Source organism: Chinchilla lanigera, unplaced genomic scaffold, assembly GCF_000276665.1.
Source record: "Chinchilla lanigera isolate Chin_1 unplaced genomic scaffold, ChiLan1.0 scaffold00038, whole genome shotgun sequence".
In the NCBI taxonomy this organism is placed as follows: Eukaryota; Metazoa; Chordata; class Mammalia; order Rodentia; family Chinchillidae; genus Chinchilla; species Chinchilla lanigera.
In genome coordinates, this window is record NW_004955439.1 from 3,831,227 (window position 1) to 3,855,071 (window position 23,845).

The 23,845-nt window shown below is 47.3% G+C and overlaps 2 protein-coding genes across 4 annotated transcripts in view; one reads left to right on the top strand and one right to left on the bottom strand.

Moving 5' to 3' along the window:
- The first annotated feature begins 2,298 nt into the window (after positions 1 to 2,298).
- Dynlt1 (dynein, light chain, Tctex-type 1) lies at positions 2,299 to 11,167 on the top strand. The gene is made up of 5 exons (XM_005390519.1): positions 2,299 to 2,391; positions 5,600 to 5,641; positions 8,236 to 8,359; positions 10,286 to 10,363; positions 10,765 to 11,167. The coding sequence occupies exons 1-5, from the start codon at positions 2,365 to 2,367 to the stop codon at positions 10,833 to 10,835; spliced, it is 342 nt and encodes a 113-aa protein (XP_005390576.1). The 5' UTR covers positions 2,299 to 2,364; the 3' UTR covers positions 10,836 to 11,167.
- A 1,429-nt stretch (positions 11,168 to 12,596) lies between these two features.
- Positions 12,597 to 23,845, bottom strand: part of Tmem181 (transmembrane protein 181) — a 70,880-nt gene continuing 59,631 nt past the window's right edge. For all 3 annotated transcript variants that reach the window (XM_005390520.1, XM_005390521.1, XM_013517386.1), the window contains exons 12-17: positions 21,348 to 21,450; positions 20,853 to 20,904; positions 18,349 to 18,431; positions 17,128 to 17,217; positions 16,219 to 16,285; positions 12,597 to 15,828 (exon numbers count right to left, since the gene is read on the bottom strand). In XM_005390520.1, the coding sequence (XP_005390577.1) occupies positions 15,750 to 15,828; positions 16,219 to 16,285; positions 17,128 to 17,217; positions 18,349 to 18,431; positions 20,853 to 20,904; positions 21,348 to 21,450 (474 nt within the window). In that variant the 3' untranslated portion in view covers positions 12,597 to 15,749. The remainder of the gene's footprint in view (positions 15,829 to 16,218; positions 16,286 to 17,127; positions 17,218 to 18,348; positions 18,432 to 20,852; positions 20,905 to 21,347; positions 21,451 to 23,845) is intronic.

Below are 23,845 nucleotides of genomic sequence, written 5' to 3' on the forward strand. Positions count from 1 at the left end.
CCAAGCATCACTAAGGCAGCATGTGTCTTTACATACTATCCCAAGCATCTCTCGGGCAGGTGCACTTCAACCAGTTGATTCTTGTATTGACTAAATTTGATAAACTTGTTGTTTTTATATTTCCTGTTATATTACCTTATAGAAATTAACATAAAATGTAATTTGGGGTCATCGTGTACTTAAATAATTGGACCAGTAAGTGTGAATGTCCTTTGATAGCTAAAATTGGAAAGTGTACCCAATGCCTATTATGAAGTCACGTAAACTTTTTAAAAAGACACATTTACATGTTTTTTGTTGATTTATGTGCTACTGGTGATCTTTATTTACCATACTACTTAAGACCTATGCATTCATAATGTACAATTACAGCAGCCATTTAGGAAATTCATTTGAATTGGAAAGTTTCTAAAAGGCTGTGAAGGAAGTAAAATATTTGTCCCAAAAGTCACACTCTTTAATTGAACACTGTTTACTTAATCACTCCGTACCTATTGACTTTGCTTTATATATAATTTTAAGAAACTTAGCTAGGAGAACTCAAAGTAGTAGAAGAAATTTAGAAGAGAATTAAAAGGGCTTTGTTCCGCTCAGGATCATGGTGGGGCGGAGGGCGTGGAACAAGGTAAGCAGGGAGGGTCACCGGAAAGGGGGGCCTCAGGTAAAGGTCAGGAATGGCAAGAAGACAAAGCAATGTTAGAATTAGAATCCTGTGTAGACTGAGGCACAAGACTGACACACTGGCAAGCTGAAGTCAGGTAATAAGAAAAGAGCTCAAAGTTCAGAATCTGAGGAGCAGGAAACCAAGGCTGGGAGAGCAACCAGCTTGCCCTCAGCTCAGAGCCCAAAGTCTGGGTCTACTCTGCCCTCCTCCTCTGGCAGCTTTGTGTCCCACAAGGAGGCACTCCACTCCTTGTTCCTATCTGGGTGTGGGACAGAGCTAATATCCCGGGGAAATCACTCATTCATTCATTCATTCATTCACTTATTCATTCAATAAACTTTAATTGTGTGCCTACTGTGGGCCACGCAGTGTCAGGAGAACGGATACATTAGCGAGTAAGATGAATTCTTACTGCCTGCAAGGAACTTAGTCTAGATGGAGAGATACCACACACACACACACACACACACACACACACACACACACACAGGTAAATACAGCCTTCCATACTGAGAAGAATGCTAGGAAGGAAAGGCTCAAGATGCAGGAACAGAAAATAAGGAGTAGGGGAGCTGCCCTAGATGAAGAGGTCAGAAAAGGGTTCTCTGCAGAGGAGATGTTGAGCTAAGACCTGTTACAGTTAATTATCTGAAGACCGCGGGGAACAAGTCTGTAGACCAACAATGTTGGGATTACTGACCCACGGCAAGGCAGAGCGGGACAGAGAAGGAAGTGTCCTTGCAAAGGGAGACTCCCTCCGGAGAACGCTGATAAGGTCAGCTGTCATTATATTATGAGTGAGAGATACCAACCTTGAGCCAGCGCCGGGAGCGTATAGTGTAGGAACGAGGGTTACTGGGGGACTGAATGGAGTCTGAAGTTTAGTCTACCAAGTCCCTGGGATCTTTACCATCGTCTCTTCCCAGGAGAAGAAGCAACAGGTTCCAGCAGCAGGGCCTCGGAAAGGTAGGGAGTGAAGGGTCAACTTCAAGTGCCATGGAAGCAATCGAGTCCAAACTCAGCATATACACAAACAGGTGCATATACCCTCAGCCCTTCATGGAGAGCAGTCTACAGAACACAGCGTAATTGCTCATTTTCCCCAAAGACCCCCGGATACAAGTCAAGTCTGGGTCTGGCTCACTCTGGGTAAAGACCCACCCTACGAAAAACTTTTACAAGACGCTGAAAGGAAAACTGTTCCTTTACTGTATACGGAAACTTAGCTCTTCAAAGTTTCGTTCAGAAAGCTAAAGTACGCATCCTAATCCTGGGCCCCCAAGGGGACCGTAATCAATATTTCAGAAGTCATTTTATAACTGGTCACTAGCTGACCCAGCCCTCTGACAGTTTCAATTGCTCCACACAGTACCAGCTGGAGGGAGGGGCCAGGATGGCGCTTCCCGCGCAGGACTGGAGGCTGTACTGTCTAGTCTGAGCGCCTGCAATCGACAGAGTCACTAGGCTGCAGGAAGCACCACCTCCCGGACGGCTGGAGGAGCAGCCCATTGGGGTGCACCGAGGGGCCCCGCCCTAGGCTTCTGAGGCCCGGAGTCCGCCGAGGGGCGGTGACCTTGGGCGGGTTGGGGGCGTGGCCGGGAGTGGGCGTGGCGCGTGCGTGGGTGGGGCGGGGGCGGGGCCTGCTTGCGCTTGCTCAGTCCACTCTACTCGGGCGGCGGAGGGGACGTGCTGGAGCAAAGATGGAAGACTACCAGGGTTCCGAGGAGGTAACCGCCCGGCGGCTGTTGGGGGTGGAGGCCGAGACTTCTGGACGTGCGGGCACAGCCTGTTGGGGTACCCCTGCTGCCTTCCTTGCACGGCTGGCCGGCCGCAGCGCCCCCTCCAGGGGCTAAGCAGCCCCGGCGCCCCGCGCCCCGCGACCCCGCAGTCCTCCTGGGCTCCGCGGCCGTCCCGCAGCCCGGAGAGCGCGGGGCCTGGCGTCCACCCCTGCCCGGGACGGGGGACGGGAGGAGAGAGCGCCTGGGCTCGAGGCGCCGGGGAGCCTCGCCCCCACCCGGCCTCGCAGCTCGCGGCGTCGGCCGGGAGGATGACATCACTCTGCCCTTTATCCCGGGGTGCGGACCCCAGTCCGGCCCCCGCGGTGCCCTACGTCCAGGGACTGGGCGACTGGAGCCTGCGCTTTGAACGCAGACCCGGAGCAGCTTGCATGCGCGATATGGGCGCGCGAGACCTTCTCCCAGTCCGTTCTGTAGGGGTCTGGTGTCCAGGCTGCCCGCCAAAGGCAGACCTGCGAATAGCAGAACCTGCCTTTGTGTTCAGGGCCGCACCTTGTCCTTGAGCGCCGCGCCCACTCCCACCCAGGCCACCATCACTGCCTAGATTGTATTTTAGCTTGAGTTTGAGATGTTCGTAAGGTTGTTAATTGTTGTAGGGGGGGAAAAGTGTTACTGCCCGAAAAGAAGTAAAGCACACAATTACTTGCCAAGCAGTGGGTGCTCGCTGTGGCGGGGCTCTGTTAAAATGGCTTTGCCTTCAGGCTAACACGCATTCGGGGAACAGACCTGACTGCTCGGCTTAGAAGAGTTGTTCATGTTTTTTTCTTGCTGAATATCTTTGTTGAAATTCAAATAGCGCTATGTACTATGCGGCCTGTCAGAAATAAAAACTATAAAACAGTTCGGTAAGGTGTAAAAGTTACCATTTTTGAAAAGTATTTCAACCAGGAATATTTTGAGGGGAAAAAATTAAATTTAAGGATTGACTGTAGAGTTTCAGTTTTCATATGATTTCCTAACGCAGTTTCTACGGCAGTGTCAGCACTGTTTGAATGCTCGTAGCAACCAAGTGTGTGTGAAAGGACATAGTTCAGGGACAGCTACCAAAGGAAAAGCGGTCCCCCTTAAGATTGGAAAATGACTTGTATTATATTAACATCAAATAAAACATAAAAAAGGAAACAGCCTTGGAAGAGAAAGCTCTTACTACTGCACTCTAATTCAGGCTTTCACGGGTGAGGCAGCTAAGTGATTCGTTAGTCCAGATAGAAACGACCTCCATGTGAAATGAAAGCGCAGAACAGTGGTCTCTTTTACCCAAGATATAAGCCCTGGGCAGGCGGGAGGGGTCATAGCCATCTTCTGCTAGGTTTGCCTTTGGTGATTACTGGATTGTGCTAGCCCTCCCACCAACCTCTCAACTACACCTTTTTTGCATTTACTCAGAAACCATGGGTGTTTTCTCAACTCTTTCATCTTTCTGATAGAAGTCCAATGTGCCCACTGTTTTCAGTCACTTTCCACTAAAATAGCCCTTCACACCCTGAGCCAGGCGTGGTGGCCCATGCCTGTAATTGCAGCACTCAGGAGGCTGAGGCAGGGGGATCCTTTGGAGTTCAAGGCCAGCCAGGGCTACAGAGTGAGTTCAAGACTAGCTTGAACTGCATAGTGAGAACCTGTCTCAAAAAGACCAAAAAATAAAATAAGATAATTCCTCCACCCTTTTCATACTTTAGCCAGGTGAAAGGTTATAGAGGGACCGCAGTGGCTACCCTCTCATTTCTTTCTAGTTCTCTTTATGGTTTCTCTATGGTTTAGGATCACTCTAGGCACTTGGAAGAGTTCTTTAAACTTCTCGAAATTATTTATTCTCTAAGATACTGTACATTTTCATTAATGTGGTGATTTGGTTTTGTTTCTAAGTATGACTTCTTGTGAGTATAGTGAGTGGAGATGGACAGCCAGCCCTCGTTCCTCCTGGAAAGAAAAGGAATTCACTAGAAGAGGGTAGGTCTACAATGGTCAGCAGCCAAGCAGAGAGGAAAACTTAGCTAAAGCAGGACCCTAGGGGCTGCGCTTTCAGGGCTAAGAAGGGTTGCAGATGCAGCAGTGACTTGTTTTCCTGTAAGGAAGCACATTGGCAAGTGCCTAACTGATGTTATTTTCAGGATGACCTGTACCTGTTTTAATCTGTCATATGTAAAAAGTAAAGAAAGAAAACTCTGCTTTTGGCAGTAGATTGCTGCTGGCAGCCAACCTCCCTCATCAGCTGCTAGTTAGTCTTGAAGGAGGACAGCATTAAGAAAATTTCTGAGCTGGGCACCATGCCACTTCCTATAATCCTAGCTACTTGAGAGGCTGAGGCAGAAGGATTGCCAAGTTCAAGGCCGGCCTGGGCAACTTAGTGAGACCCTGTCCCAAAATAATACTTTAAAAGGGCTAGGGAGGTAGCTTAGTGGTAGAACACTCAGCTAGCATGGTTTCAAGTCCCAATACCAAAGTATCATCCAGGAATAGTTCAATCGTTGTAAATTTTTTGACTAATGGATTTAAAAAAGAAAAAACAACCTTTAAAGTTTCATGCCTCCTAATCAGTTTATATCTGGAAGAATTACAACACAATCTCTACAATAGATGCTTAAACTGCTTCAATTAATTCCTCTGAGTAATTCATTAAACCTCCGCACTGATTAATGGTCCCAAGCCAGTTGAAATGGAAGGGGAGATTGAATGCTAGTTTAAGGAGAAGTTTTAGATTGTAGCATGATTTAAACAAAACAAAAACCCTTTAAATTATACACACATTTTCCAGTCCTACTGTGGTGTGGCTTGATCCTAGAACTCTGGTGCTAGGGGCGGGGCATTTAATGTTTCAGAGGCTCCTTGTAATACAATCCATAGTAAAGTGAACAGCCTAACAGATGATTTCTAAAATCCTAATTTCTTATGTTATGTTCTTACCTAAATTTTGTTATGTTCTTACCTATGTTATGTTTTTACCTTATGTTATGTTCTTACTAAATTTGCATTTATCAGTGCATCAGAAACAGCTTTTTTATTTTTTTATTTTTTCGGTACTGGGAATCGAACTCAGGACCTTGCACTTGTCAGGCAGGTGCTTGTGCCGCTGGGCTATATCCCTGGCACGGAAACAGCTTTTGTAAACAGATCAAACTTACCCTGACTTTCTTCCTTACAGACTGCTTTTGTTGTTGATGAAGTGAGCAACATTGTGAAAGAGGTAAGAGAAACGCCTACTTAGGTGATGGCTTCCATGAGTGAAAATATTGTGTGAATCAAATACTGTTTTAAAGTTGTTTCAACAATTACTGACCCTGTGTGTTTTACTATTTCAAATAATAGTTTTACTTTGTGACTATTTTGGTAAGATTACTCCCAGATTATGTTAATTACACACGTTAAATCAGACAGGAAATTTTGCATTTTTTTTTTTGGTACTGGAAATCAAACTCAGGACCTTGCGCTTGTCAGGGAGGCACTTGTGCCACTGAGCTATGTCCCAGCCCCAGACAGGAAATTTTATGTGACATTATTACTGACCGTTACTAGAGCTGGATTCTCTGAAGCTTGTAGCATACAAGACTCATGCCATACAGATGTTTCCAGTGTTTAATGGAGAGGAGTACCCCCAAAATTTCATGACATCCAGACAGTCCAGGCGTGGTGATGCAGGGTCTGCCTACATTCCTAAACTGTGCACGTTGCTGCTATGGGTCACAGTACCTCCCACAGATGAACAGGAGGCTGAGAGAAAAAAATGGGTATTTGTTCATCCATTCACTCATTCAGAAAATACTCTGGAGGGAATGTGCCAGGGGCTGACCTCTTGGAGTTTACAGTCTAGGAGGAGGGCAGACCTAACAGCTGCTTAGCCTGGAAGCTGGAAGCGCGACCCTGCTGTGTGCTGAGTGTCACAGAACATGTTCCAGTCAGAGCATTTAAAAGGGGAGTGTGAGCCCACTTAGAATGAACACAGTGAAGAGGGGGAACAGAGCTTCCAGGCTGTGGCGGCGAGTGCAGCGGCCCAGTGGGGGTGGCCTTGGAGAGTGTGAGGGAGGCAGAGGAAGCAGATTGCTTGAATGGTGCAGAGCTAGGTGTTTCTGGGGCACAAATAAACCCAGGGAGCTTTCCTAGTCGGCTTCCCTGCCCAGCTACGAGTGAGCTCAGATATTGGAGCTAAGTGTCATTAGATGATCTGACTTTCAGGGTGTCACTTGAGATTCCCTATGTAACTTAGGATTGGCTTTTATTAAGGATACAGAGGGATAAGGAACCACAACCTATTTCTGTGAAAAATACCCAAAAGCAAAATTATTTTCTTGTCTACTATATGCATGATTCAACATCAGACATGATTTTTTTTGTTGTTGCTTCACAAGGCCTGTAAGTTTACTTTTTACTGTTTTTTAACGTAGGATGTCTTGTTTGAGCAGGTGGGGAGCAGGAACGGATGTGGTGTGAACTAGAATCAAGTAGAGCTGGTTTGTTAGGAGTCTGGTTTTGCCTTACAGTACTTGCTTTTTGTATTAACTCTGACTTGGTTACCAGGCAGCAAGTACAGCTGAAAAGTACATACACATTGCCACCCTGGGGGCAAACATGAGGTGCCATGGCAGTGTTACTTGAACGTGTATCTCTCTTCAGCAGCTCCCCCACCCCCACCCCATAGCAGGTTAATTCTGTACTCACGCTATTTTAAGTAGTCACAATCTGGGGAGGTCCCAAACTGGAGGAAGTTTTTCTTTCCTCCCTGCAAAAGTGAAACTCAAAGTATGTAGTGAGGACTGCTGAGGTAGGTTTGCCTGCCTTCTTTGATAGCTCAAGTAGTAATACCCTTGTCCCCTAAACCAGGGCCCCTGGACCCCTGGCCACTTGCATTCTTCAGCCAGGTGGGGACAGATATGGCAGAGGATGAGGAGGAACCAGGAACTGTGTCATTGTCACTGCATAAAGCCTCAGGGTAGGTAGGAGGGTCAGGAGGTAGAAATTGAGATGGCTGTCTGTATGGTTTCATTCCTTAAAATGTTTTTATTTTTACTTTATGTCAGATGTGTCCTATAAGCTCAGTTTTCTGGTTTCTAGCTCAGTTTTCTGGAACGGAGCAGAGAAGAAAGCTGCTTCGATTCAGACCACTGGCATCAGTGTGGAAAAGGAAGCTGACAGGGAAAACCCAGTCACAGGATGGGAATGTCAGCGAGAAGCGGAACAGGAAGAGGGGCGGCGAGCCATGTTCTTTAATAGCCATAGAAGAGCACAGCACAGGAGGAGGAGGAAATTCAAAATAAAAGATTCCATCACAAACTAGGTTTTGGAATGTAAAGGGCTATTTTTTAATGTTCTGGAAAACTGCACTTAGGGAGCAGTATATTTCCAGAAAAAGCATTTGAATACATGACTATTTGGGTAGATTTGTACACTGTTAGTTGTACAAATAACCAGAAATTCAGCTAACATCCAGTGTCACTGTGTATTACTACTGGATGAAAACATCTAATATACTTTTAAGAGAAACTTGCTTATGTACAGATGTTAGTAGTAACGGTGAACATTACATTCAATTGGATCAAAATGTTAAATATGATTGGCAGAATCTGTGTAACTGTGGATCTTTCAGCCAACATACTTCTTGTTCAAATGCAATGTAACACTGTTAACCCAGGCTGTACTGCGAAGGACTTCTGGGGGATAAAAATAAACGTGCATCTTATGTAAGTTTTATTTCAGCAGCTCCCAGGCTATCCTGTTTCAGGTACTGATGGGCAGAAGTTTGGTTTGTTCTCTGCCTGTGACCCTCCCCCGTGCTTTGTCTTCCAGGCCATAGAAAGTGCCATCGGCGGCAACGCTTACCAGCACAGCAAAGTGAATCAGTGGACCACAAACGTAGTAGAGCAGACTCTAAGCCAACTCACCAAGCTGGGAAAACCCTTTAAGTACATTGGTAATGGACTTCTGTTTCTTGTGGATTTTAGTGCTGGTTTTTAAAAACACTGATCAGAGGTGCCAGAAAAAAAAGCCAACTTGGCAATTCAGTGCCTGACCTCCAAGAAAGTTTCTCCCACAAGTAGGTCACCTGTGAGGCATGTACTGCCATATACCTGGCCTTTTTTTTGGTTTTTTTTTCCGGTACCGGGAATCGAATTCACGACCTTGCACTTGCCAGGCAGGTGCTGTGCCGCTGAACTAAATCCCCAGCCCCTACCTGGCCTTTTTGACTGCTGGTACAACTGAAGGGTGAAATGCTTTCTTTCTAGGACAGGAAGTGGTAAAGGAAGGGAAGTAGGTAATTTATCAGTACAGTGGGACAAAGCAGGCTAGCCTCACGCTGGGGGTTGTTTTTATTAATACGTTTACAGTACATACGGATTACATTTATTGTGGGGAGTTGGTTCATGTACAGAACACATCTTTTTTTGTCCCCTTTCCCTCCCATCTGTGCTTCCTCCAACTCTTAACTCCCCTTCCCAGTTGAAAGTTTTATTTCCATTTTTTGGTTCTTTTTAATCTCCCCTTCCTTCTTTCCATGTCTTGTTCCCCCTCCCATTTGAAAAAGATCTCCTGAAATCCTATTATCTATGCTTTGCTTTTGTTCTTATGAGAAACTGTGATATTTAAATTTGTGTGTGTGTTTCACTTAACATGAGGTCTTGAGACAGGGTCATTTACTTACAGATGCCTCACGTTTGTCCTTCTTTATAGCAGAATAGTATTGCATTGTGTATAAACCACATTTTCTTTATCCGTTCATCTGCTGATGTACAGGGCACCTTTCAAGATTTAGCTGTTATAAATTGTGCTGCTATAAATATGGGTATGTACATTTCACTGTAATATTTTGGGAAGATTCTTAGAAGAGGAATGCCTAGGTCAAATGCAACTTCTAGTTTTAGGTTTTTTGGTTTGTTTTCAGTTTTTTGAGACAGAGTCTGGCTATGTCATTCAGGCAGGCCTTAAACTCACTACATAGCCCAGGCTGGCCTGGAACTCATAGTAATCCTCTTGCCTCAGCCTTCCAAGTGCTGGGGTTACCGGTGTGCACCACCATGCCCAGTTTAGTTTTAGTTTTTTGAGGAATCTCCATACTTATCTCCATAGTAGGGTCCTAGTTTACATTCCCACCAACAATGTAGAAGGGTTCCTTTTCCCCTGTAGCCTCACCAGCATTTGTTATTTGATTTCTTGATGATAGGCATTTTGGAATAAGATGATATCTTACTGTTGTTTTAATTTGCATTTTTCTAATGGCCTGCAATGTTGAATATTTTTTTCAGGAATTTATTGACCATCTGTACCTCTGAGAAGTGTCTTTCATTTGGTTGCTCATTTTTTGATTCAGTCTTCTATTTTGGGGATCTAAACTTTTGGAGTTTTTTTTTTGTACAGTCTTGATGTTAGTTCTTTTAGGTGTAGCTGGCAGAATTTCTTCCCATTCTACAGGTTGTCTCTTCACTCCATTGGCTGTCTCCTTTGAGGGTGCTTTTTTTTTTTTTTTTGGTTATTTTGAGACAGGTTTTTTTTTTGGTTTTTTATCTGGTACCGGGAACCGAACATACGACCTTGCGCTTGCCAGGCAGGCGCTTTTGCCGCTGAGCTAAATCCCCAGCCCCTGGCTGTCTCCTTTGAGATGCAGCAGCTTTTTCATTTGATCCCCGTTTGTTGAGTCTTGGTATTATTTCTCATGCCATTGGGGTTCTGTTCAGAAAGTCCTTGCGACGCCTGTGTCTTAAAGAGTTTTAACTATGTTATCTTCCAGCAGTACTCCTGTGATTTTTATGAAGGATGTCAACCATGGCATCAACATACCTATGTTAAAGACAGGCAAGACAAAATTCATGTTGCTAACATTTTTCTGATGTTTTAATTTAAGTGACCTGTGTAATTATGCAGAAGAATGGAGCTGGATTACACACGGCGAGTTCCTGCTTCTGGGACAGCAATACGGACGGTGCGTATAATTCTCTGTTTTTTTGTTGTTTCTTGTTTTCTTGTGGTACTGAGGTTTGAACTCAGGGCCTTGTACATGCTAGGCAAGCACTTTACCACTAAGCTACATCCCCAGCCCTGGTGCGTATAATTCTCATCTGTCAAGTCCTGTCATGTTACATATTCCTTCAGCGTTTTCAAGTACATTCTCAGACTATCCTTAGACATTTATGAAACAGGTGCTTTGATGCCTCATGCCTTCACATGTATCTTTATAAGCGTTACCAACATTTTTATGAAAACTTGCCAGTCCTTACTTGTATACCATAAAGGGTTTCTTGAGTATTGGCCTGAGTATGAGAAATCAGAACATCTGTCCCCTTGCTGTCTTCATTTTCGGGGCCAACCTGTCTTTCTCCCCAGGGAGCTGCACCGTGCGATGGGAGAACAAGACCATGTACTGCATCGTCAGCACCTTCGGACTGTCCATTTGACCTCTTCAGCAAGCCTGCGACCTCCTTCTGTCTCAGCGTTTCTGTTCCATCTGCTAACTGCCAACCTTGAATTCAGTGACACCTTTTTCCTCTGTTTTGTGGCACTCTCAAAATGTAGAGAAATAAACCAAATGACTGTGTTGTATACGAACTGCACACTGTAAGGCTCTGTGGGTAGTTCTGGAGCCTGTGTTGCCACCTGTCTTAACTCTGTTTCTTTTCAAAGGTGCTAAAAACTGAATTCTGTAAGTGGGAAACTCTCTGTTCTCTGAAATGATTCATTGATTTTCCATACTTTATACTTTTGTTAGAATAAATTATTCAAATTTAAAGTTTGTGTTTTTCTTTCATAGTCTACACAGTATCCTACAAGTTTGTTCTTGACAGTGGCTTCACAATCTTTAAAACCAGAGGAGGGCTGGGGATGTAGCCCAGCGGCCTGTGCCTGCCTGGCAAACAAGAGGTCGTGAGTTTGAGTCCCAGTACCAAAAACCAAAACAAAACCAAAGGAAAAGAAAAAAGTCACATTCAGCTTTCTGCCACCTGTGCCGCTGTGGAGCGCACGTAGACACTGGCTACTCTGTCGGATGAGCAGTGCCGGGAAGGACGCGAAGCCAGGTTCTTGACAGATCATGCTGCAAGGTCTCCTACTGCTTCCTCACTGTCACAGTGATGCATGGGTCCACTGGTGAAGCTGCAGTCACTGAGGACCACAGAGCTGGGAAGATGATTGTGAACCTCACAGGCAGGTTAAACAGCATGGAGCGGTGAGGCCCGGGTTCTGTGTGCAACTCAGATGTAGACAAAGGAGTTGTTTTACTATACTGACCTCCACTGGCATCGTGGACCAAGAAGCAGCAGCAAGACACACAGGAAGAAAAATCGTAGGACTGATTTTAGGGATGTAATACATACATACAACTAAGATGCCTCAGTGGGATGATAAAAAAGGTGTATCTCATAACTCTGCTTAGGCATGAGGATTTTCTGATTTCACCCAGGATCTTGGCAGCAGTGCTGGGTTCTGGTGAGATTCTCTGCTGGGCATAACAGACACGCCTTGTTCTTAAACCCCCACCCATTCAGGAAGGTGAAGACCAGGACACGTGTGACAGAGCGCACACATGTTTGGTTTAAAGCTGACACTACAACTTTCGCTCCATGTCTTTTTTCCTCCCTCCCTCCTCTCTGTCCCTCTCAGTACTGAGGATTGAACCTCAAAGCTACATCCCCAGCTATTTTAAAAATATATGTTGAAGTTGCCCAGGCTGGGCTTGAACTTGTGACCCTCTGCCTCAGCCTCCCAGCGTGCTAGGATTATAGGTGTGCTCCACCACGTGGGGTTAAATCTCATGCTCTTTATTTTTCAGGAGCAGTCACAAATAGTTTTAGTACTTTATGGCTTACAAAAAAGCTTTCACAGTCACTTTGGGTCCACAACAACTATGCAGTTTTTTTTAAAAAATCAGAAAGCATGTTTGGAGGTTATCTGACTGATTTAAAGTCACATCTAATTAGGGAGGTGAACCCCAAAGCCTGGCCTCACATCCACCTCTGGAGCTCACCTGTGGGCTGCATCAGACATGGTCAGGATTCTGCTCAAACAACACCTTGCTCTTAGTTCCAAAGCCCTCTTACTAAAGCACTCGTGTCTGACAGACAAAATTAGCTCCATGCACAAAGACCAGTAATACTGAATGTTAAATATGTGATTAGTATGTACTGGTAAGTGTCAGAATGAAGCCACCCCCAAATCACAAGTTTGTCATAAATAAACTTTATTGGCTTTTGTGTGATTGTTTACAACCACTCCAACTGGGTGGCACTATGCTCCACTGACAGTTCCAAAACCGGGTACACAGTTCTCTTCCCTTCTCAGCTTTACGTGTTTTTTTTTTTGTTTTTTTACAAATATTTAGTCTTTTTGTAAAAAGGCAGTTTTTAATAGAAGAAAATCCTTTTTCATAGTAAGTTATTACACTTACCAGTAGATCCAAAACATCAAGATAAAATTGCTCAACAAGTTGTCACAGACTACAGCAACGTCCTTTGGCCTTGGGAAAAGACCCCCTCACCCAATCAAACTTCTAAGGCAATTGGTTTCTAAAACCTTCAAAGTACACAAATACACTTGAGTGTCTTAAATCTAGTCTTTACTAAATGTTCATAGAGAAGTCTGTTTTAATGATCCCTTTCATGGATGCCCATGTTTCTCCGTGAAAGGATTCAGGAAATGTTACTGGCCATATTATAATCTATTTATCATAACTGTGCCTTCAATAAGTAGTTCATAAAATAGTAAGGCTGGTGACATGTCCGTAACTTATCCAGTGGGTGGGCTTACTTATTGCAGTTGTATACAACGACCACCGTACAAGACTTAAATATATTGTATCTATCCTCTTCTGTACCCTTTCAAATGGGGCTTGAGAGAAAACCCCACCACCTCCCACTATAATGATTTAATAATAAATCAAGCAGACCTATTATCCGTGTGGATAATGAAGCTCTCCCTAGGGAAACTATGAAATTGCTCTGTTCATTGTCCAGGTTCCCCTAGACTGGGCCAATATAAAAGAATCCCAAAGATAATGCTATTTAAGCCATTACCATGAAAGAACTCAAGTCAGGCCTTTGAATTTATAATTTAAATTTGCAAAACTATAATACCTTCAAACAAAACAATTTTCCCCTTACTATCAAAAGTTTCTGGCAGACTTCAGTGTTTTTAACTTATGCTTATGGGATATATTCCACATGCTAAATGCTTTGTAAGCAATCTTTTACACAGAGTATACAATTACATGATGCATCATAGATGAGAAATTGGAAACAAATGGTTTAATAATTATCTTTACATGCTTCCTTTGTAGATTTTTCTTGTTCCAACAAAAATACTCTCATCTTTTACAGCACTGATGTTTTTTAAAAATCAAAGTATGAGGATACTAGTCTTAAGTTTATAATTAACTATAAAACAATGTTTAAAAAGTTCTGTGATCTGGCTAAATGCCTCAAATATCTTTACATTTACTGATAAAACAACAGCATTTCAAATCAGTGACAGTTCTTTTATAATGATTAAAGCATCTCAACTACACCACATAAATAGAATATGTTAATCAGCACGGGTCAGTCTTCCTCAGTACACGTAAAATTATTTACAAGGGAAGTAGTCTTATTAGAAGTTGTAAAAATTTGGTAACAGAAACATTTTTTTCAATACCTCTGAGTACACAGAATCAAAAAGTCATCACAGCATTGCAAATGTAAAAATCATGTAAACTTCAATTACCCTTGCGATTCTACAGTTCTCAAACATTCATATTTACAAGGTTTTTAAAACAAATATAAATGGAGTCAACATTTAAGTATATCATCATTAAAAACACAAGAAGTCAGGCCGGGGATATAGCTCAGCGGCACAGCGCCACAGCAAGTGCAAGGTCGTGAGTTCGATTCCCGGTACCAAAAAATAAAACATAAAAGCACAAGAAGTCATAATGAATGGTCTCTTCCAAGCATTTCTAGGGTCTGGGCACCACCTAGTGGACTAACCTGCAGCTTGGAGTGGAATTCTGAGTTGGTGCATAGATGGAGGGAATAGAGTTGGTCCCTGAAGAGCTCAAGGTCCCAGGCCTCTGCGTTCACTGAGACGGCAGCAGGCAGGATGACTACAGTTACACTGTGTTAACACAGACATCATTGTGCACGGCCAGGGAGGAGTGCAGGAAACTATCCAGAGTCTGACAGCAAGGAGCTGCAGTCTCAGGCCTTTCTCCGATGCCAGACTTTCACCAGCATCAGAGACATCTCTCTGCCTCTGAGCAACACATCTACTCACCTGATCCCTGCAGGACTCACCGATGACAGGAAATGACTTCCAGACAAGTTACCTCTACACAGCCACTTAAAATGTTTTACATTCTTTTCCCCTAGTTTCTAAATATGAAAACTGAAAACCTTTTAGGTAATAAAGAATCTGTAATATTAATCATTCTTGTAGCCTTTATTTAAAAAAAAAAAGCTCTATGGGGTTTGTGTTCAACAGAATTGGAGAGATTACTATTTACTGGAATGGGAATCCACCTCTACCCACCACTACTGCCTCGTCAGCCACAGGAAACGCGCTCCTGCCCGCGTGCGGGCACACACGTGCACAGAGAGCCTTGGGAAGCACCACGCACGAGACCTTGCCCACAGAGCTGGTCGCTGTGCATTGTCTCAGCCGCGCCCTGCTCAGTTTCTCTAACCCTGCTCGGATCACCATGGTACCGTCACTTCTGCCTCACAGGTGGTGCTGGGCCGCAGCCTGGCCGCTTGCCATTCCGACACTTTACATGGCTCACCAGACGCAGTCAATGTCGTCTTTCCAGGTGCCCGGGCATCCCGGGCCCTGAGCACTGGCAGGCAAGGACTGCCCGGAGGCAGCAACAGCAACAGGCTTCTCTCTGATGTAAAATGTTAAAAACAAAATACAAAGCAGTACCGTGGGGAAGCGAGGGACGGCAGGAAGAGGGGAGGGTAACACTGCCATGGTGGAGCACTGCCGTTCGTGAGTCGGGAATTAGTAAACCATTTAAAAAAAGAAAAGAAAATACATAAATCTGTCTACTAACATTTTTTTCTTGCCACTGAAAACACTGTCTCATCTGAAATCTTCATAAAAGGATTTGGCTTTTTAATTTTTTATCATCCCCTCTTCCCAAACAGACAGAGCCATCTTGACAACAAATGGCCGAACATTTAGGTTTGCCTTCAGGTTTGGTTTTCTTTTAAAAATATGTAAACAAATAAGGAGCAGGAAAGGTTTGCCTGTGAGAAAAGTCTGAACGTCAGCGGGTAGAGAGGAAGGCCAGGGCAGAGGCCCTAAGAGAAGGGGCCTGACCCCGGGTCCTGCCCACAGCCTGCAGCTCAGTCGCTGTCTGACTCCTCCTTGTACTTGGCCCGAAGAGCCTGGCCATTCTGCAGCGGCATTTCTTCATAGTCACTCCTGTGGTAAAAGAGAACCGTGACACATTCCGCTGGGTCTCGACTGATGGGTCTTCACATTCACACACCGTTCTGAAGAGACCCATTTCAAGGCTCCCCTCTCAGTGTTCTGTTGCACCTGATCTTGCTCACTCCCCCGGCTCAATGCTGACGGCCCATCCAACCAGAGAACTGCTCCTTCTGTGGTCACCACCTGCTGCAGGCGTTCTGCAAAGGATGCCACTAAAACTAAGCCTGAACCATGTGGAAACAGCCATGGAATGAGATGACACTCCAGGTAATGTAATAATACCTTGAAAACCGTCTTAGAATAATAACATGCATTCAGTACACATGCGAAGCCAGGTGGAATACTCCACATGAAATGGCCTTCCAAGAGACAGTGACTTACCCATAAATCACATCGTCGTCGGAGTCATTGAGCATGGAAAATGCAGGATTGTCTTTCAACTGGGACTCTGAAAACCAACAAAAGCCTTTTTATCTCAAGCAAGTTATGTTATTAGCCTGGCAAGAAGTCTGAAAGAGCCTGCTGCCAACTGCAGATCCTATGGGTATAGCTGTGTGAACCCGAACAAGTCACCCCGGGAGTCTGTTTTCTCAGCTATGAGACAGTCACTGTGCAGACTAACAGAGCGGCCTGCAGGAAGGGCTGGTGATCACAGGTGCCCTCACATGGGAACTGCCTCACGCACACTATCTCCTAGGTCCGCACAGGCAGCGGGGCGGGGACAGGCCCCAGGACACAAGGCTGCATCCTGTCTGCTTCCAATTTGTCCCAGCCTGCCACGGCCTCTGCTAAGTTTCTCGGCTATTAAGTGGGAGTGGTTATTTCTCCAACATGAGGCCACTGTGAAGCTCAGAAGAGATGCAGCTTGAAAGCACCACATAACCGGCACACTGCATCCAGCCCAGCCATTCCCACCCTCCATCCCAGCGCTAGGGCTGCCTGTTGTGTTTTAGGGGGTGCTTTTTAGGTTTCGGCTCTCCTCTGAGTGGTCAGGACACCAGTATTCCACAGACTATACTTCATGTGGCCAATGGACATCTGCTTGTGTCAGAAGCCACTAACAAAATTAACTTCTTCATCAAGTGCTACAACACACGTGGCTCAATGTACGCTGTGTTCCAACCCCAACTCCAGGCTTGTAGCTTAATTGCCTTGTCGCTCTCTTCCCAAACAGAAGACACCATGAATCATGGTGCCCAGCATCCGTGGAAAACCCATTAGTGACTCCTGAACCAATGCAGACCTCTGCTTCAGCCACCTGGCCAGCAACCCGGACCTGAGGTGGCTTACCATATAGAGCATTCTTCGACGGAGAATATACAAAGGCCAAAGTGTACAGATAGAAGTTCAACAGGCCATAGAAGGATAAGAATTCCGCTGGTGGTGCTGTCAAGGGAGGTAACAGCGGACTTGGAGGTGCAGCTGCTGTCTCCGCTTTCAGTCTCATCCCCCTCCCAACCATCAGTAGCCTTTTTGGTGCTAATCGCAAACAACTGGGCCCCCAACTCAGCCGTCACGACTCCCTAGAGCAAGCCGATGGCCAGAGGCCTCAATAACCTTTCAAGGTCACAGGAGCTAACAGGTGAACTGTGACCTCTTCCACCAGTGGGACATGGACTGAGAATACTCAGTGCGAGTCCTCTTACTGCAGGATGCAGGATCTGGAGGCACCGAGTCACACATGCACAGAGATGAGGAAGTGAACCCAGGTCTCTTGAAATAATAATGCAGAACTGAAAGAAACTCTCAGAGCAATTGTTCATAACCTGCTCTGGGTTACAGAACCCTTCGAGGATCTGATGATAGCTTAGTGTGAAATTAAGTCACAAAAAATTGAAAAAGCATGCATTAATTGTAAGGATATAAGCAGTCCCAGGGCAAGAGCCTGGGATTTAAAGGACTGACCTCCTCAGCGTCCCCATCAAGGGGGCAAAGAAGAGATACACACAGCGTCCACCTGAATGAGGGCAAGGAACCCCAGAGGAACAGCTGCTAAATGGCCTCAGTTGAGGGAGGCCCACTATTCTGAGCCCCCTCTTGTACGCACAGGCTCAACCTGCTAAGTTGTCCAGACACCACAGAAGTGACATCGGATGGCCTGGACAACGGTGAAACAGATGCTGATACTGCTTCAGCCCCTGGGCCACTCCTAGCTGACCAGGTTCAGACCTACGACATTCAGTCACACAGGTCTGCGCACTGGAAAGAATGCAGCGTAAACAGAGCCAGCTCCAGAGCACTGGGGCCTGGGTTTGGATCCAGACTGGGGCCACATGGCGACCAAGCTCAGGTACTGGGCTAGCTGTGCATGTCTGACTTCCTGCCTAAAGAGGAGGGGTGACCTTGCTGACTGCACCCTGAGTGAGAAACACCTGTTAGCACAGACAGGGCACATGAGCCCCCAGGCCTCCTGAGGACAGGCCACAAGGAGTGAAGTGTCTCCTCCTGAGGGTCCAGATCTACACACTAACCACCACACACATATTACTTGGTCTCCAATTAAAAGGATATAATTCTGGTAATGAGTTGATAGCTCTGCTACGAAGTTGTCCTGCAATACTTGTGCTCCAAACCTTAAATAAAGGATGACGATGCTGAAAAACAGAGAGGTGGAGACAATACTTAAAAACAGAGAAAGAAGTGATGCTAGCTTTGTACAACTTGTGTTTACCCCATTAATATCTGGTCATGGGAACCACAGACACCCCTCCCAACCCCTGCCTCTGCTCTTTGGTCTCACGTCGGGAGGGCCTGAACTTTGCCAGCTTTGGGACAGGGTGAGTTCACCTGAGGCGGAGCACTCTGCAGTTGCAAACCAGGGACCTGAAGCAGCGCCCACCATTTCTCCTCCCCAGCTCCCGCCCACTTAGTTCCCGTCTTCAGCATGGGCTCCTGCACCAGAACGGCTCCCTTAAGGGAGGCAGCTTCTCCTTAATTGCGTCATGTCGGCACGGTGACCCCCACAGTGACAGGAGCAGCACACCTGTGGTTCGGGCCTCTGAAGATCCCACTAACAGGGACTTCCGGGGCCACCACTGGCTCTTCCCAGGACAACGCTATGCCCTCCCACCTGCCTCCTACCTGCCAACCTCCCTCCACCCACCTCCAAGCCCTCCAGTGGTTTCCCACCCCTGAAACCAAAACCCCAACTCCTCGGGTGGCCTACAGAGCCCACTCTGCCCTCCGGGGAGCCGCCCTCCCGCCTCCCCCAGCCTGGGCCTCCTGTGATGCTGCTGGGCCTCCACTCGCTGTTGTCACGTCAGGCCGCCCCCATCCTTGCCCTCCTCAGAACCCCTCCGGCCTCTGCTGTCACCACATCTGCCTGTCTTACTCTCACTGGGCCCTTATGCTGCTTATTTCCTTGGCTGTCACCTGTCTTCCTTTGTGGACTATAAGGGCCACATCAGGGAGGCGCCTGTCTGCTGCACAGGCTCTTAATCAATGCCCTGGACACACATTTGCACACAGACCACAAGCACAGAACTGCTCCGAGGAGTCACACAGAGGCCCATCAGTGGGAGCAGGAGACTCAAGGGTGACAGTGTGTGACATACATGTTGATTTGTGTGGAAAAGTATGTGTCTGCGTACTAGTGCGTGCACACGTAAAGATTAGGAGGGTGTGTGTGGGAATGGTGTGTGAAGGTGAAAGAATGTGTGTGTTCGGGTGTGTGGAAGGACATTTGGTAGTATATGTGGCAGGGAGTGCGTGTGTGTGAGGGGGTGTGAGTGAGGGGTGAGAGTGTTACTGTTTATATCTAGATGGTCCCCAACAGCTGCATGTGTTTAATTTTTAAGAAGTTTTACAGAAACTCCCAGCTAAAGCTTGTTTTGTGTTTCAGGAAAGACTTTGCGTTTGGACTTTTCAGCAATGCTGAAACTGTCAAGCCTCTGGCAACTCTTAGACATGGACTAAATGTACTTTGCATAAAGAGACGCACACGAATCTTCTGGAGGCAGGGGCAGAATGTTATTATTTATATCTAGGTGTTCCCCAACAGCCTCACATGCTTCCAGGTGGCCTTCCAGAAGGTGGCTGGATTCTGGGCATTAGAGCTGCCTGCTGTTATGGGGGGTGTGGTGGGGAGAGTGCGCCCCTGAGGTGTGGCCTGGAAGGGCAGAGCGCCCTGCCCAGCTTCCTTCTCTCTGCTGCCAGCTTTCCTCCTCCAAAGGCTTCCACCACTCCTCTCCTGCCCTGGACCCTACCGACTATGGAGCCAAACACCTCTCCCCCTCTGAACTGTGGCTGCCGAGTGTTATGTCTCAGTGACCAGGAAGTGACTGAGACACGGGGCCTGTATGATGACGTTGTCGGTATATGGGTATATGCAGTTGGAGGGGTGGGGCGAGCAGGTAGAGACAACATGTGCTTCAGGTGCCTGCAGGGAGGATTTGGACATTTAAAACTTACATCTTCGTGTGACTTTAGTTGCTAAATGAAACTGAAGTACACTTAGAAGGCGGAGTTGGACTCCGTGTCCAGGGGTGGAGGGTGGCCCTGACTACAAGTCTTCACTCTCAGACAGGCTGGGAGCTCCAGAACCAACCTGGAGACCCTAGCAAAGGTCCAGGCTCCCAGAGGCCCTGGATGGCTTCCATCAGAAAAAAGCCCCACATCCACTTAACTGCCCCCAAACCACAAAAAAGTAATTCAGATAATTAGACTGCTACTCTTCTGGATTTTCATTTTAGGAGACAGAGGCAAACTCAACAACCAAATAATAATTAGGAATGTATTCAAAGAAACACCTCCTACCCGGGGCACCACAGGCAAGGCACTGCGGCAGCTCCTGCTTGGGGCCAGCTGCACGCTGCTCCCCAACACCTGTAACACTAACTCACACTTAGAGCACTGACCTCTGTTCCCAGGGCACGAGCAGGATCCCCAGGCCCAGAAGGCCCCCCTTGCACTTCATATGTGGGACCAAAACCACCCCAAAGTAAATCCACAAACAGAAGAGATACTCAAGACAGTGGAATGAAGTCTCCAAGTTACTTTGTAACACCAAATCTTACCTAATAACCAGCACTACAAAGGTCAATGTTGTCAAAAATTTTAACCTGAGATCTAAAAAAGAAAGAAACATGCCCAGCAAATTCCACTTACATCAAGAAACACACCACCCCCACCGCCCCACCCCATCCCCGCATCCCTCTGCCTTGGGACTTCAGCCTGCTATCCTGCTAAAAGGCAGGAGAGGCGCAGCTCGGGACCCAAGGTAGCTTCAGGACAGCTTGTGCAACCCCTTTCCGGAAGGACATATGGGGGAAGGACCCTGAAATCAGGGGACTCGCTCTGACCAAGGACTATGGTGTGGCTTTGACAGGACCTGGCCTGCTTTCACAGCTCCAGAGCACCCACAGCTGCTGGCTTCCACCCCAAAGGCATCTCTCCAAATGGCCAATCACCCACTGGGGCCTCTTGCAGCTCCCAGGGACCCAATGCTCCCTCGGAGCCAGCCTTAATGGGAGACTCCAGCACTGCCAGGTGGCCCCTGAAATGATGCTCACCCACGTAAGGCATGTTGCGGAGTTCGGAGCATGCACGCACTATCAAGAACAAGAGGTACAGGATGTACACAGCTGCCACCACCATGAAGAAAATCTTCATTCCCTGGAAAAAAAATGGCACTTCAGTCAGAAGAGACCTCGGTGCACATGCACAGCTCCTCCCAGCATCACACAGGCAGGAAAGCCAAGCACAGAGCAGAAGGGACCTGAAGCCTCAAGGTCATCCTGACACAGAATGAGGTAGGTAGGGGTCCTCCATAAACACAGGCAACTCCCCCCAAAGGACACCCCAGCCCTGGCACATCAGAGGAAAAGCCAGAGCCAAACCCCCTCGGGAACATGTCTGCTGCCTGCCTGGGCCTGGGCCTGGAGCCAGGGGCATCTTGCTAGCGGGGGTAGTCACTGCACGTCCCTCTCTGGGGTGGCATCTAGTCTTGCCCTGCTAATGAGGACAGAGGCTGGAGCTGGACCTTGGCAAGTCTCAGCTGCACCATGTGTGTGAAATAAGGAGACACACTTGAAGATGGGGCCTGGGGAGAGTGCGTGTGCAGCCCTGCCACGCTCGGCACTGCGGGTGATGGCCAGAGGCTCTGCTGAGAGCCAGGCTGCGGGTGGGTGAGCCTCATCCCTGCTGAGCCCTTGCCTCCCCATGGGGTCCGACGCTCCCTTCAGCAGGGGCTTCCATCCCTTTCCCGTCCCTGTGTGGCAGAATTCCCCTTCACGGTCAAGACACAGAGAGCAGAACCACAGGGCAAGGACACAGACTCTGCTTCTGCCTTGGAGGGACCTGCATGGCTACGGTCTAGGCTTTATTTTCTCCACTATAAAGGGGCGCACTTAGATGGCTGCTGCAAGCACCCTAGCAGCTTCTGACCTCTACTGAGTCCTTTGGGAACAGACGTGGGCCCCTCACAGCAGCTCTCCAGACAGCCCTGAGGGAAGGGAGGGGCTGACCCACAACCCCGGGTGACAGGGCCTTCTACATGCTGTTGCTGGGCCAAGTGCGCTACACTCCTTGTTGCAGGTGGGTATGTGTCCCACTATTGCCCCACTTCACAGATGAGAAAACAAAAGACCAGGAAGGAGGGAGCTCTTGCTCTCGGGCTTTCTGGTTACCTGACCCCAATGCTGGAGCTGTCACCACTCACACACACACACACACACACACACACACACACACACACACACACACACAGCTGGCTCAGAGCCTGCTCTGCCCTGAGCTCCCTCATACGAACAAAGCAGGGACACTGCCAGTGAAAGCCACAGTGAAGCAGGTCAGCATGAGTCACTGTTACTTCACCTAAACCTGGGGGTCTCATTCACCAACAGTCTCTGTCCCTGGCTCTGCTGAATCTTCACTGTGGGACCTGAAGCTCCTTCCTCTCGCTCCTTCCGTGACCTCCGCCAACTGCGAAACCTCATCTGCCGCCCTGCCTGCGACTGTGGGTCCTGAGCCTCCCCAGTGCTGACTCTCACCCGGCCCTGCCCCACTGAGCGTGTCCTGTCCCAGCCCCTCAGTTTCATCTCTGTGGTGTGGCCACTGCTCCTCGCACCTCTCAGCCTCCCCCAGATATCTGGGACAGCAGCAGCCTGCGATGCCCCCAGCTTACGGGAACAGCGCTCCCCACTGGACTTCAGCTAAGAATCGGCAGTCACACCTCTCCCAGCACACACATCATCTTCAACACAGCGGGAACTTCTTTTGACACATCCCCATTCACTATACTTTCCACAAAGCAGCACGGAACCCTGAGAAAGGCTGCACATCAAGCAAGTCTGTCTACAGTTTTATGCTGTAGCAAAATTACTCATGCCTACAGGTCACAGCCTACGGGACAGCCCGCCAGTGCGACCGACCCCAGGGTTCCTAGTTGGGCCCCACCTCCACCCCAGCACTCTGCCCAGGGCTCAGCCTCCAGCTGCGCCCGGATGCAGCATAGCCAGGATACGTGAAATAAACTCACGGGGCCCTTGCTGCAAGAGTAGTAAGAAAGTCAGGAGTGTGACACGGGGCACTGCCCCAAGCAATGGCCTCAATATGACCTCACGCTCGCCTGTCACACTGCCTAGGCCAGTGGTGGCGAACCTATGCCACATGTGCCACAGTAGGCTGTTTGTATTATTGAAAACTCTGAAAGGTTTGCCATCGCTGGAGATGCACCATTTACTGTGGAAACCTTTAAACAGCAGCATGCACCGGAATGTTTTCTTAATTGCTCTAAAACTTGCCATACCTTCTCTTTTCACCCTTCAACCAGAAGCCACAGACAGGGAATCAAAGTATAGTGTAAAAGTCTATTTTTTTGTGTTATTTAAACACATCTCCCATGACAGGCGTGGTGGTGCACGCCTGTAATCCCAGCACTCTGGAAGCTGAGGCAGGAGGATTGTTGAGAGTTCGAGACCAGCCTGGGCTACAAAGTGAGCCCAAGGCCAGCCTGAACTGCACAGTGAGACCTTGTCTCAAAAAAGACAAAAAAAAAAAAAGAACCACA